At 57.0% G+C, this 14,992-nt stretch overlaps 1 protein-coding gene across 4 annotated transcripts in view; it reads right to left on the bottom strand.

Annotated features, from left to right (window-relative positions):
* The window catches only part of ATP6V0A4 (ATPase H+ transporting V0 subunit a4), a 71,770-nt gene that overhangs the window by 17,925 nt on the left and 38,853 nt on the right, over positions 1-14,992 (bottom strand). For all 4 annotated transcript variants that reach the window (XM_051835637.2, XM_051835638.2, XM_070071446.1 and 1 more), the window contains 5 exons: positions 14,198-14,348; positions 13,466-13,605; positions 10,136-10,293; positions 6,686-6,779; positions 944-1,062 (listed from right to left, as the gene is read on the bottom strand). In XM_051835637.2, coding sequence (XP_051691597.2) covers positions 944-1,062; positions 6,686-6,779; positions 10,136-10,293; positions 13,466-13,605; positions 14,198-14,348 — 662 coding nt within the window. The remainder of the gene's footprint in view (positions 1-943; positions 1,063-6,685; positions 6,780-10,135; positions 10,294-13,465; positions 13,606-14,197; positions 14,349-14,992) is intronic.

Raw genomic sequence — 14,992 nt, 5'->3', positions numbered from 1 at the left:
AACGGACCCTCTCTCTTTCTCTCTCTTCCCTCCTCTCTCCCTCTGTCTCTCTGCTTGTCACATAAAGACATAAATAAAGCTTGAAAAGAACAGTGGTTCTTTTATGGCCTCTCGAGTTGGAGGGCACCACGTGACAGGCTCTGGCCAGCAAAACGGGAACAAAGTGGCACGTGCCACTTCTGGGCGGAAGCTTTCAGACTCTAGGTGCTGTCCACCACCCTCCTGCTTTTGGACTGGCTCGTCACACAGCTACCGATGGCTGGACCACGCCTGGCACCACTTCTGAGGCACTAAGCTGCCCCGCTCGGCCCTAACCTCCTGGCAGGGGGGACTTCAGCACTTCCAAGCCAGCTGCCAAGCACAGAGGCAGCGTGAGCAGACACACGAGAAGCCCCCTCCCCAGCACCACACTCTCGGTGACGGAGCACAGTAGGGAGGATTAGACCAGCCAACATCAGCAGCCGGACCAGTAAGGGAGAGAGGCCGGGACAGCAGGAGGCAATGGCACCAAATGGCACGCAGGATCTGAGGGTGCGTGGGCAACATTGCATTTGGTGGGAGCTAAGCCTGGATACAGGGGTAAAGGACCACCCTGGGGATTTCAGGTTGGGGGGCAGACACAGTGTTACCAGCTTCCCAGTGTCTCTCTGAGCCCTCAAATATCTCCAGAAGGAGAGGTGCACTCACGTCCCAGATCCTGCTGGGGGGGAACAGGCGCCACCGCTCCCGGCTCAAGCCAAGACATGCATGGAAGCACCCCCACTGGAAGGGGGAACGCCGAGCTGTGCCGCGCGTCTGTGCAGCTCGTGCCGTGCCGTGTTCAGACCTACAAGCAGGGGCTGACCGGAAGGGGGCGCGCACTGGGAACACCGAGCTGTGCCGCGCGTCTGTGCAGCCGTGCCGGGTTCAGAGCTACACGCAGGGGCTGACGTGGGAAACTTACATGTAATTGAAGAGGCTGAGAATGACCCCAAAGACCATCTGGACAATTCCCAGGATGACCGACATCTTCATTTTATAGGAGTTCAAGAACGTGAGTTTGTTTGAAGCCACGTTCCAAATCTGGATGGGAAATGCGACAAGACAGGTGAGACGGCCTCGGGTATGCCACTGCGGAGGGGGGACGGCACACGCCCCCGCGGGAGTCGCTCTGGGAACCACGGTCTCAAACTTCAGGCCTGCCCTGTGCCTGCATAAGGCTCAGAGAAGCACCGACCCCTGTGCGAGCGAGCACACCTGTTCATGAGAAAAGTGTCGGAATCACCAATGCCATGGTCAAGTGCCTGGAAGAAAACCAAGAAGATTCCCACATGATTTCTCTCCTACACTGAATAAACAGGTCTCTGAAATGTTCTGGGAAAATCTCACACGTGCCTCAGTGCCCTTGATGACGGCTTGCACGTGCTGGCCCGAGAATATGCCCAACCCATCTGGACGAGGTGGGGAAGTTTTTCCTGCCGGCAGCCATCGGCTGGTTACTACGTCATTCACAGGCCACATGGAGGCAGCTCCAACATGAGCCTGCCGTAGACTGAACTCTGAGTCCCACCTGGCAGCTTTGGCGGGGCCAGACCACACGATGCCACAGGCCTTATGGGGCCCGAAGCCCGGGGCTTCCCCACCCCTGCTTTGGAACACCACCACCCTCCCATTACAAAACAGCTTCTCCAGACCCTTGTCCAAGGAGCCATTCCCACAGCCAATGTTTATGAGTGCCACAGGTAAGAGTTTCTGGCCTCCACACCACAGCCACCGAAGCTCGCCAAGGGGGGACCCATGGACCTGCTGCAGGCAAAGCCGACGCACAGTGCAGGCACGCAGGTTAGTGACCCAGCCCTAGTGTCCCGTGCTCCCACAGAATCCCCACGCTCTTCCTGTGCAAGTGATCCTAGTCCTTGCTCCTACCCTGATGTCTCTTTAGCTTTAGCACACCCCAAGCTGCCCACTGGATGCCTTTGGGGTTTGCCACCTGCACCCAACAGCTCCTGAGCCTTCCCTGCTAACCGACTTCCTCCTCTGAACCTCTTGGCAGCCAGTTCGGAGCCAGCCTTCAGACAGGCACCGCCTTCAGACAGGCACCGCCTTCAGACAGGCACCGCCTCCACGCGAGGGTACTTCCAAGGCCACAGGGGAACAGAGCTGAAAGGCGAGCCTGGGAGCAGCCGTTTGGCCTTGCAGTCGGTCAGGATGCCTGCATCCCACACGGGAGGACCCCAGCGTCCTGCTAACGAGCGCTCTGGGAGGCAGCAGTGGTGGGAGACGCAGATTCAGCCCCAGATTCCCGCGGGGAGACCCAGACTCGGCCCCAGATTCCCGCGGGGAGACCCAGACTCGGCCCCAGATTCCCGCGGGGAGACCCAGATTCCCGCGGGGAGACCCAGACTCGGCCCCTGTCGGACTAGTCTGGCACTGTGGGCGTCTGGGGAGGGAACTGCTGCACGGGAGCTGCCTCTCACATTCCCCCTCTCAGCCACACTCTGCCTCTCAAATACATGAAACCTCTAAAATGATAAAAATTACAATTTTAAAGGTATTTATTTTGGTACAAAAGAAGGCTTTGGAGTCCAGGCCCACAGATTTGAGGATATGCACTTCCGTGAGCTCTCTAAGAGGCCCCTCCTCCGTAACCCCCTGGGCCCTCCACCAGGTGCCCGCGGAGTCACAGGAGCGGAGCTGCCCTCCCCGATTCTCTCTTTGCGACGACCTGAGTGGCTGCCGCCTGGGCAAGCGCGAAGCAGGCTGCTGGGCAGGAGGCAGGGGAGCGCCAGGAACCAGCGGGCGAACACCGGAGCCCTCCGCCCGCACCACCTGCCTTCACTTCCCAGCTGCACCAGGCTCGTCCTCTGCACTTCCCTCTGTCTGTGAGGCTGGCCGATCCCTCCTGGATCTCCGAGCCAGAGCGGCCATGTTGCTGACACACTATAGACCCAGCCGATTGGAGACGTGGATGATCTCAACAGTGATCCCTGGGACCAGCACTGCGGCACAGAGGGTAAAGCCACCGCCTGCAGTGCCAGCATCCCATATGGGTGCTGATTTGAGTCCCGGCTGCTCCACTTCTGATCCAGCTCTCTGCTATGGCCAGGGAAGGCAGTAGAAGATGGCCCAAGTCCTTGGGCCCCTGCACCCACGTGGGAGACCCGGAAGAGGCCCCTGGCTCCTGGCTTTGGATGAGCACAGTTCTGACTGTTGTGGCCAACTGGGGAGTGGACCAGCGGATGGAAGACCTCTCTCTCTCTCTCTCTCTGCCTCTGCTTCTCCCTCTCTCTCTGTATAACTCTTTCAAATAAATAAAAATAAATCTTAAAAAAAAAAAACACACACAGTGATCTCTCAGGTACCTGTGGAGCTCTTGAGAATATTTACCTCATTTGATTCTAACAAGAACTCGGTCAGGTAGAGCTAAAGATTCCTACTTTTGGGGGAATTTAGCATAATCTCAGGAAGACTAAGTCACTCACATGGCCAGGAAGAAATAAAGTAAGGGCAGCTAACCACGGTGTGCTGATGAGCCACGGGTGTTGACTGACTAACCATGGAGTGCTAACTAACCACGGAGTGCTAACCACAGGGTGCTGACTGACTGACCACGGAGTGCTGACTGACTACGAGTGCTGACTTACTACGAGTGCTGACTAACCACGGAGTGCTGACTAACCATGGGGTGCTAACTGACCACGGGGTGCTGACTGACCACAGGGTGCTGACTGACCACAGGGTGCTGACTAACCACGGAGTACTGACTAACCACAGAGTACTGACTGGGGAGTGAACCAGCGGATGGAAGACCTCTCTCTCTCTCTCTCTGCCTGATACTGACTAACCACAGGGTGCTGACTGACCACGGGGTGCTGACTGACCATGGAGTACTCACTGACCACAGGGTGCTGACTGACCATGGAGAACTGACTGACCTGGGATGCTGACTAACCACGGGTGCTAACTAACCATGGAGTGCTAACTAACCATGGAGTGCTGACTAACCACAGGGTGCTGACTGACCACAGGGTGCTGACTGACCACAGGGTGCTGTCTGACTGACCACGGGGTGCTGACTAACCACGGGATGCTGACTGACCACGGGGTGCTGACTGACCACGGGTGCTGACTGACCACGGGTGCTGACCGTGGCTGCAAACCAGACTGTTCTGGGGGTCTGTGTGCACAACTCCCTTCACCCGCTGTGGCCCAGGCGGGAGGGCCGCCACCCTGGCCATCCGACGGGGAGGAGGTGGACACAGACGAGCCGGCTTGCTCCGGATCAGAGCGAGTGGCAGAAAAGCCAGCACTTACAATGCCAATTCCAGAACGCAGGCTCTGAACCGCTGTGTTACCCTTGTTCATTATAAACCATTTACACACACCTGAAGGGCTCTCAGCTTCGATGAAAGCCAAATATTTCGCGATTTGACTCAGAAGCAAACGCAGAGTCGGTGGATAAATGCACGGTGGAAACTGGCATTGTGCCATGGGCCGGCGCTGTGGCTTAAGGAGCGCCGGAGTCAGAGCAAGGGGAGGCCAGCCAGAGCCTGCAGCCCCTCCTCTGACCTCTCTGGAGAGGAGACGACCCGTAGCATGGACAAAACCAGAGAATGAATTTTAGGGCCAGAACTGCTTTTTGGTTTGGATTTTTTTTTAATTTGAGACAGTGAGACAGACTAACAGCTCCCAACGGGTGGATCACTCCCGCAAATGCTGCAACAGCCAGCCTGGCCAGGGGCAAAATCGGGAGCCAGAACACAACTGAGGTCTCCCAGGTACTAGAGCCATCACCACCACCTCCCCGGTCTGTGCTAGCAGGAAGCCAGTCAGGAACTGGAGCAGGCTTTGAGTCCGGGCGCTCTGGCGTGGGCATCAGAGCTGCTCCGCCAAATGCCTGTTCCAGCGCTTGGTCTAATGGCCCAGAACCGGCCGGGCAGAAACATTTGCGCCTTCGCGCATCTCCAGGGCTCACGCTCAGCCGGAGCACAAGGCTGCCACCTGGTGGCCCAGAGCAGGAGCACAGCTCTACGGCAAAGAGCCCACGCACCTTCCACACCGTTAATACCCAAAGGCTGTGCAACCATGGAGCAACTTTGTTTTGCTTGAATCATCTAGTAAACTAAATAAGTATAACAAACAAAAGGAGATCCCGACCTTAAAATAACTTACAGCAATTCTGTACAGGAACATTAAGCAACAATAAAAGCACTTTTCTTCTATGGAAAAAGATGATACTCACTGCCAGAAAATGCCAAAGTACAAACGTGACTAGGACGTTAAACAGCTAATCTACATGCACACTTTCCAAGGGCTGGCATTATGACACTGGGCTAAGCTGTGGCCTGCGATGGCAGCATCCTCTATGAGCGCTAGTTCAAGTCCTGGCTGTTCCACTTCCAATCCAGCTCCCTGCTAATGGGCCAGGAAAGGCCGTGGAAGACAGCCCAAGTGCTTGAGAACTGCACCGTGTGGGAGACCTGGATGGAGCTCCAGGCTCCTGGCTTCAGCCTGGCCCAGCTCTGACTGCTGCAGTGACTTAGGGAGCAAACCAGCAGATAGAAGAGCCCTCTCCCCTCTCCCCTCTCCTCTGTAACTCTGCCTTTCAAATAATCAAAAATTTAAAAATGCATACTTTCCAGGCAAACAAGGACTTTTTTTAAATATTAAAGATCAAGTTATTTATTTATTTTTATTTTATTTTATTTTATTTTATTTATTTATTTTTTGACAGGCAGAGTGGACAGTGAGAGAGAGAGCAGAGAGAAAGGTCTTCCTTTGCCGTTGGTTCACCCTCCAATGGCCGCCGCGGCTGGCGCGCTGCGGCTGGCGTACCGCGCTGATCCGATGGCAGGAGCCAGGAGCCAGGTGCTTTTCCTGGTCTCCCATGGGGTGCAGGGCCCAAGCACCTGGGCCATCCTCCATTGCACTCCCGGGCCACAGCAGAGAGCTGGCCTGGAAGAGGGGCAACCGGGACAGAATCCGGCGCCCCAACCGGGACTAGAACCCGGTGTGCCGGCGCCGCTAGGCGGAGGATTAGCCTAGTGAGCCGCGGTGCCGGCCCAAGTTATTTATTTTTAAAGGCAGAATAACAGAGAGAGAGAAGAAGGGAGGGAGGGAGGGAGAGAGAGAGAGGGAGAGAGAAAAAGAAAGAGAGAGAGACCACTGGTCCATTTCCCAAATGGCTGCAATGGATGGGACCAAGTCAGGTCAAAACCAAGAGCCTGGAACTCCATCCTGGTTTCTCACATGAGTGCCAGGGACCCAAGGAGTTGGACCACCTTCTGCTGCTTTCCCAGATACACTAGCAACGAGAGCAGGGAGCTGGATCCAACTAGCAGGAAGCTGGATCAGAAGTGGAGCCGCTGGGACTCGAACCAGTGCCCATAAGGGATGCTGGCACCCCAGGTAGCAGCTTAACCTGCTGGGCCACAACACTGGACCCAACCAAGAACGTTCAAAGAATGCGAATTGTCAAGGGTATAACTGATGGAGAAAAAGCTGTTTGAGAGACTTGATGGACAATGACCCAGGAGCTGCAGTGGTACCCATCAGACAGTTAGCTGAACCCAGCTCGAGGTGTTAGGAACCCTTCAGTACTAGGCTTTCTCCCCTGCTGTGAGCCCTGGCCCGTTCTTCTCGATCCAGGTCCTCCACGAGAAGACAGTGTACGTAGTCAGTATTTAACCCAAGAAAACGTGATTACCGGATCAATCCCAAATGGGTACGGGTTCCCAGAGTACACTCCCGGCACGGCTGGGTCCAGCTGTAAAAGTGGCGTTGTCTCCATTATGTGGGTACTACAGAGGGAGGAAAGAAAAGCAAAGCAAAACACCCGTCAGTCAGCAGCAGGAAAGGTACCACGGTGCGTGCCGTCCACACTGAGCTGGCAGGCCCAGCAGAGCCAGCTGCAGGTGCAACCCATCGGGGCTGCCTCGCTCAGCTACCCGGCGCCTGGGCCACGCACAGCCACCGTGCAGGCGCTGAGGCTACAGCACCAACCAGCTGTTCCCCAAGGAGCTCTCAGCCTCGTGGGGAAGAGCGGAGACGTTAGCAGCTGTGGTGTGTCAGCAGAGCCCGGAGGCCGCCCGGCTGGAGGAGCAGACCTCGGCTCCGGCAAACAGCCCTAGAGAATGTGCTCACTACTCGTCTCTAAATCGGGGTGCATTTTCACCTGGAAGCGTTCAGTGACAGGAATTTCTGACTCTGTCCCTTCCGGCCTAGAGGAGATAAGCACAAGGAATGAGACCTCTAGAGGATGGAGAGGACTGGTCACCTTGACCGCTGCCCGGAAGTCAGCCTGTCCCTGCTCACAGGCGGCCCCTGGGAGGGAGGCAGCCTGGCGGGGCTGCCTGGCTCTCCCCACGCAGAGCAAACGCTGGCCGGGACAGACCGCCCTAGCCCCAGCCCCGGCCCCAGCCCCGGCCCCAGACCTGGCCCCAGACCTGGCCCCAGACCCGGCCCCAGTGATGGCTGTGGTGCAGAGGGCTGGACTTCCTTAGCCCAGGTGTGCTTGTGTGCCGACCAGGGGGCAGTCACCCTGGCAGTGGGGAGCTGGCCCAGAGCCTCCCACTGGACGCAGACGACTTCCCAGCACACCCACCTCGGACCAGGAACAAGACCGTCCCGTCCCACAACCACCCCCGGACACAGGCAGACACACAGCGAGCATGACCCAGCAGCGCCTGATCCGAACACAGGCTGAGCCCGCAAGTCCTCGCCAGCACGCTGAGGACCCACACTCACAATGTGCGCCATCTGCCGCCGTGAGGCCTCACCCCAGCCTGGGTGGCCACAGCGGCGCTTCCAGCCGTCTCTAGCCCGGGCACACTGGGCACCAGGCCCAGGACTCAGGCTCAGCTGGGGCCCAGCCTCGGTGAACCACACCCTGGAGCTGACGGCAGGGCCTCGGCGTGCAGGTGGCTGAGCCGCGCTGGGCTCCAGCCACTGAAGAGCCTGCAACCAGGAAGAGGCCGTTTGCAGGTGGCTAGGAGTCCTCCTACCCGGGCTGCAGAGGGACCACAGGCGTCAGCACGGGCCTGGCACCCTGACACTGGGGGAATGCGAGCCTGCAAGTTTGCTGAGCACACGCAGACTTACACACTTCCGAGCTCATCTCTGCATTCAGGTGTGCGGAGCAGAGTCAAGTCCCTCGTCTTTACATTCGTGAAGGCTGTCCTTTTTAAAAATACCTATGTATTTATTTGACAGGCACAATGACAGAGAGGGAGAGAGATCCTAAACTTGCTAGTTCATTCCCCAAATGGCTGCAACAACTGGGATTGGGCCAGGAGGAAACCAGGAGCCGGGAGCCAGGGGCCAGGACCTGCACCCAGGTCTCCCACGTGGGTGCAGGGACCCAAGAACCCAGGCCGTCTTCCGCTGCCTCCTAAGTACACGAGGAGGGACCTGGATCGGAAGTGGAGCAGCCGGGACTCGACCGGCAGCAGCTGACCCTGCCCGCCACAGTGCTGGACACATGAAAGCTCTGCTCTCCAAGCATCTTTTCAGGGTACTAATGGTAAAGCAAAGAAAGAAAAAGAAAAGAAAGAAGGCAGGCCCAGATGCAGCCATCGGATGTGCCGCTGGCACGTGCGGAATTGTCCACTTGTCATTCTACTTCACATCCCATCCTCTCTCCTGCAGGAAACCCAGGCCTAGCAGAGAAGCGCAGAGTCCGCGCAGGCGCAGAACCTGTGACTCCGAACCTAAGGTGTCCTCCGTCGACACGGGGCCTGGACGTGCCCTTGGGGAAGCTCCCAGCACAGGAGCCCTGCACTGCGTCCTCCCGGACAGCAGCACCCAGCCGAAGCTGCGTTTATTCCCGGCCCCGCTCGTGAGGATTCTGGAGCACCTTAGAAATTCTGGAATCCCGCCTCGCCTGGGGAGGAAGGCTGGGAAGAGGCGGTGGATACCTCTGCACAGCTTCGCCTCTGCTTCCTTGTGGTCTCCCCTTCCATGGAACCGGAGGCTCCAGAACACCAGCAGCTCCAGCGGAGCCCAGCTCAGCACACAGATGGGAGGCACCAGCACGATGAGCCCGACACTGCTGTGGGCATCGCAGCCGTGTGGGGCCTCGCAGGACACAAGGTCCACATCTCTGTTGCTCCCACAGTCCCCTGCCCTCCAGGGCCCTTCCGTTTGCCCCCAATTCATCCAACTCGCCTGCCCCTCAAGCTCTAGAATCTTCTCCCCCCTGTACAAGGCCCTGTTGCATTCTGCCGGCCAACGGCGCGCACGCAGTGGCTGTGGACCACATGCAGCAGGTGGGTGGTGGGGTCTCCCGGCGCCTTTCCTGCAGCCCACACATCTCTGCAGCCACCCTCCCCAGGCTCCGCTCCTCCATCAGCGACAGGGCAAACACGGGGAGCCAGCAGTCCTTGGCTTCCCACTCGGATATCAGCCCTCTCCGACAGCCACGCCTACCAGAAACAGCATCTACCCCTGCAGCATCTGTGCAGCGAAGCCTCCGTCCTGAACGCCGGGACCATCATTCACACCATCTCCAGCTCCCCAGGCCGCATTCCCCTCCTTGAAGCCTGCCGTGACCCCCACGATGCCCGCTTTAGACCTGCTCCGCCACTTGTGACAGCACCGTCCCCAGCACATGGGCTGTGCTCCTTCACTCAGTCAGATCTCGAACTCTGGCCCCGTGAACTACAGTGACCAGACAGTGACAGAGAAGTGGCAGAGGTCTGGCACTGGACAGGTAAGATGCAATCATGTGTTGAATTTGCAGGTGCACCTCTGAGCCCAGCCAGGTGTAAGCTCTTGGGACCGGGCTGGCGCCTGCAGTGCCAGCATCAACACGGGCACTGGTCCAAGTCCTGGCTGCTCCGCTTCCGATCCAGCTCTCTGCTGTGGCCCAGGAGGGCAGTGGAGGATGGCCCAAGTGCTTGGGCCCTGCACCCACGTGGGAGACTGGGAAGAAGCACCTGGCTCCTGGCTTCGGATTGGCACGGCTCCGGGTGTTGTGACCATGTGAGGAGTGAACCAGCAGATGGAAGACCTCTCTCTCCCTCTGCCTCTGCTCTGCCTCTCTGTAACTCTGCCTTTCAGATAAATAAATTAAAATAAACAAAACACCTAGGACATGACAACAGCCTCCAAGGCCACTTGGAAGGCCAGTGAACGAGTCACTTCTGCGTGTACTTACTTCCACGTGCCGTTTCTAAACATGGATCGGACACTCCAAGAAGAGCCGAAGATGTTGAGAGACTTGGAGAAGCAGTCGTTGTAGATCAGGCCCGTGTAGATGGAGAAGATGCCCATCAGGAGGATGAGATAGCGCCCGTGGAAGAAGGTGTTCCAAATCTGGCCTCGGACACAGAGGGCAGGACCGTCAGGGCTCCACCCCGAGCCCGGAGCCGGTGTGGCCCAGGGCGGCTCCAGGGCAGACCCCTGTGGCAGGGTCCTGCGACCACGGCAGACGTCAGTCGCCCACGGGAAGAACGCACACACTGATTTCCCTGAGCCTGTGTAGCTGGTGTATGTTATGTGGAAACAAAAACGCACATGCCTCATGTTCTTCCTTTCAGCACCAGTTAGAAAATGAACGGAAGGGTTAGTGCTGTGACACAGCGGCTGGAACCACTGCCTGTGATGCCGGCATCCAATGTGGGCGCCAGCTTGAGTCCCGGCTACTCCCTGCTAATGCGCCTGGGAAGGCAGATGATGATGGCCCACGTGCTTGGGACCCTGCACCCACGCGGGAGACCCAGATGGGATTCCTGGCCCCTGGCTTTGGACTGGCCTAGCCCTGGCTCCTGTGGCCGTTTGAAGAGGGAATCAATGGATGGAAGATCTCTTCCTCTGTCTCTGCCTCTCTGCCTACCACTTTGCCTTTCAAATAGGTAAACACATCTCCAAAAAGAACAGAAGCTGAAGCCCAAGCAAAGACCTCACCTGCTAAGGCAGGGGCTGGAAAGTCGGGGGCTGGAGCCACGTGCGGGCAAGTCCACCTGCACTCATCGGGGGTCTTGTCATTGTCGAGTTGAGTTTTTGTCTAACTACGTCTGTTAGGAGGGCAAAGGGTTTTCCCCAGAGCTGGATGACGTGCGTCAATCATTCCAAGATCCCTGCAGGGTTCTCCTTGAGATTGAAATGTTTACCTTCGCACATGACCTCTGTTAAGCCTGTCATGGACACGTGCACTGGTTACAGGTTGATTTTTCACAAACATTAACTAACCATTGCTATGGTTAACTCACAAGGGCAGCGCCTAGCTAGCTCAAACGAATGCAACCTGTAATAAAAGGTGGAAGATATTCTTAAAATGGGGAACATAGCTAAAGGCGTATTTCCACTTTGCAAAATGTATTGCCATGAACATAAAGGGATTGGGTGATAGTGGACAGGTGCAGCTTTTTTGTTTTATTTTATTTTGTGAGGCAGACAGAGAGAGAGAGAGAGAGAGCATCCATCCAGTTTCACTGTGGCCCAGGCTGCAGCCAGGAGCCGGGAACTCAGTCCTGGCCTCTGTCCGCGGCAGGGACCCAACCACTCGAGCTGTCACTGCTGCCTCCCAGGAAGCTGGGGTCAGAAGCCAGAGCCGGGTATCAAACCCAGGTGCTCCAAGTTGGGACACTGGCATCTTGGCCGCCCCGCCAAATGCCCACTGTCATCGTGGACTCTGGAGGTGCTCACCATCACAGCACTGGGAGAGAACCTCATGGAAGTCAGAACGTCAAGTGCAAGAGTAAGGCCTCAGGGGCTGGCGCTGTGGCATAGCGGGTAGAGCTGCCGCCTGCGGCGCCGGCATCCCACATGGGCCCGGGTTCAGGCCCCGGCTGCTCCACTTCCAATCCAGCTCTCTGCTATGGCCTGGGAACAAGTGGAAGTGGCCCAAGTTGTTGGGCCCCTGCACCCCTGTGGGAGACCTGGAAGAAGCTCCTGGCTCCTGGCTTCAGATCAGCTCAGCTCTGGCCATTGCAGCCATCTGGGGAGTGAACCAGTGGATGGAAGACCTCTCTGTCTCTCTCTCTCTGTCTCTCTCTGTGCCTCTATAACTTCTCCTTTCAAATAAATACATAAATCTTTTTTTTTTTTTTTTTTAAAGAGGCCTCCACATTCAGCATTTCTCAGCATTTCACAAGGGCACAGGTTACAAGCTTGTAGGAAGAACGCATTCAGGATATTTTGAATTTAAAAAAGGAGGCTAACGGGGCCAGCGTGTGGCACAATGGGTAAAGCTGCCACTTGCAGTGCCGGCATCCCACATGGGCACCAGTTCGTGTCCTGGCTGCTCCACTTCTGATCCAGCTCCCTGCTAATGGCCTGGGAAAGCAGCAGAGGATGGCCCAAGTGTTTGGGCCCCTGCACCCCTGTGGGAGGCCTGGATGAAGCTCCTGGCTCCTGGCTTTGACCTGGCTCAACCCTGGCTATTGCAGCCATCTGGGGAGTGAGCCAGCAGATCGAAGATTCTCTCTGTGTCTCTCCCTCTCTCTCTGCAGCTCTGCCTTTCAAATAAATAAATCTTTAAAAAAAAATAAAGAGGGAGGCTACAAATAATATGCACTCTGATACCAACTTTTGAAAATTATACATTTGTTGGCTATCGCTGTGGCTCACTGGGCTAATCCTCTGCCTGCGGCGCCGGCACCCCGGGTTCTAGTCCCGGTTGGAGCACCAGGTTCTAGTCCTGGTTGCTCCTGTTCCAGTCCAGCTCTCTGCTGTGGCCCAGGAGGGCAGTGGAGGATGGCCCAAGTGCACCTGCATGGGAGACTGGGAAGAAGTACCCGGTTCCTGGCTTCGGATCAGCATAGTGCTGGCCGTAGCGGCCATTAGGGGAATGAACCAACAGAAGGAAGACCTCTCTCTCTCTCTCTCTAACTTTGCCTGGCAATATATATATACACATTTGTATGCCAGCACAGAAAAAAATGGAAAGATATCCAAAAACACTGTGCTGTTTTGCTGGGTGCTTAGATCACTAAGTCTTCCCAATTTTCACAATGAATTTGAATTGCTTTTATAATCAGAGGGAGAAAAAAAAAATCAACATTCTTGTCAAGCCGTGGATGCAAACCAGAAATGCTGAAAGGGCCTGTGCCAACCATCCAAAGGAGTTGCGTGGAGACAGGAGTCTTGTGTTGAATCTTTGTCTCTTTTTGAAAGAGGGAAACACACAGAGAGGCTTTTCCTCCCACTCGCTCACTCGGGTCCGGGTCGGATCCAAAGCCAGGATCCCGGAACTCAGTCGGAGTCTCATGTGTGTGGCGGGGCCTGACTGCCTCAGCCACGCTCGCTGCCTCCCGGGTGCACATTCGCAGGGGGCGGAGCTGGGACGTGGGCCAGGCACCCTGACACGGGCTGCGGGCGTCCCAGGCTGTGTCCTAACAGCCGCACCAACGCTGGCCCTGAACCTTGGTTCGTTCTTTCCATCTTTCCATCATTTTACATAAAAGCTTGTTATCTCTGCGCTGAAACCACACACACGATTTAACTGTCTACCTCAAGGAATGAGGCGAGACCCCGGGACACCCACCTCGCTGCTGCTCTTCTGTGCGAGCAAGCGCCTCTCGTTCAGCACCATCCAGAGGGCCGCCAGGAACATCACGATTCCGTGGCCACAGTCTCCAAACATCACCGCGAACAGGAAGGGGAAAGTGATGATGGTGTAGGGAGCTGCGGAGGCGAGACCCACGAGAGCCTGACGCCGGTGAACACCCGTGGGTCCCCACCGGAGCTCCCTGCCCAGTCTTCCCCTGCCTCTCCCTCTTCCCTCTCGGCACCTGCTTAGCTCCCGCACGCAGGAGGGACTTGCTTCCTCCCACCTTACAGGTGCGCTGAGCCTCAGATGGAGCGACTTGCCCTGGATCACGGGGTTTGATGGGATTCCCACGTACTCGCTGTCTCCTTGCTGCCACCATCTGTTGTCTGCTTTCCCTCTATGGACAGGCGTCCCGCATAACCAGCAGTGACTCACAGGGACCCTCAGCCCAGGGCTGAGTGCCTGGCTAACCAGCATCTGCTCTGCCCTCTGCTTTACTAACCAGCACCAGCTTCCAATTCTGAGGTCTGTGTGCTCCTGTCTTTCCCCTGCGTGCAGGACTGGGAGATGCAGGGTGGTCCTGGTGCAATCAGCTAAGGGAGACCCAGGACAGACGAGGAGAAGTCTCAGCCATTGGCATTCCCAGATGATCAGGCTGTAGGACGCATTGGTTCCAAGGCTCCCACCCCCTGCCGGGCTCCAAGCTGCCACACTCGGGCTCCTTACCTGGGTTTATCTCCCGGTAGCTGCCCACGCCGTAGGCGTCCACGATAGTCTGGAAGCCGGCTGTGAATTTGTTGGTCCTGTTAAATGTGGGCGGGGCCGTCTTTGACTGCACCGTGGTCAGGATGGGGGCCATGGAGGAGCCACTGAGTGCCTGCAAGAAGAACGCGGGACAAACAGGTGTGCAGGCTGTGCAAGGGTTCTGGGTCCCAGTTCCGGCCCGCCCGCCCTGACATGGAACTCGGGACCATGTGCTGACTTCTCTGAGATGCATAACCTCACCCGAAAAAGGTAAGAAAGCGTCCTGAGGTTTAACCCAATTCACCTGGCAGAGAGCCGGCAGGAACACAGAGGCCCCTCGGCTCCTCGGGCAACTTCCCAGCGCCTGCTGGGGGCACCTGCCTCCTGGCTCGGTCCCAAGCTGCGCGGGCTGCCCCGCCTCTCCCCTCCATCCCCGCAGAAGGCACCCAACTCCTCCTCTCTTCCAAAGGGCCCTGACCCTCCTCAACACGCAGTCCCTTTCTGACTGCCTGCTAGGACCCAGAAGGAGCTCCAGGCTCAGTTTCAGCCTGGCCCAGCCCAAACCATTGCGGGGAGTGAACCAGCACTGGAAGACTTTGTTCTCTGCCTCTGCTTCACCCTCTCTGTACTCAGCCTTTCAAATCAATCAATCAATCAATCAATCAAGAAACTCCTGGCTCCTGGCTTTGGATCAGTGCAGCTCTGGCCGTTGCAGCCATTTGGGGAGTGAACCAGCAAATGGAAGGCCTCTCTCTCTCCCTTTCTCCCTCTCTCTCT

The sequence above is a fragment of the Oryctolagus cuniculus genome, chromosome 3, assembly GCF_964237555.1.
Source record: "Oryctolagus cuniculus chromosome 3, mOryCun1.1, whole genome shotgun sequence".
Taxonomy (NCBI): Eukaryota; Metazoa; Chordata; class Mammalia; order Lagomorpha; family Leporidae; genus Oryctolagus; species Oryctolagus cuniculus.
The sequence above is the reverse complement of the archived record's forward strand: the minus strand, read 5'-3'. Positions and strand labels throughout refer to the sequence as shown.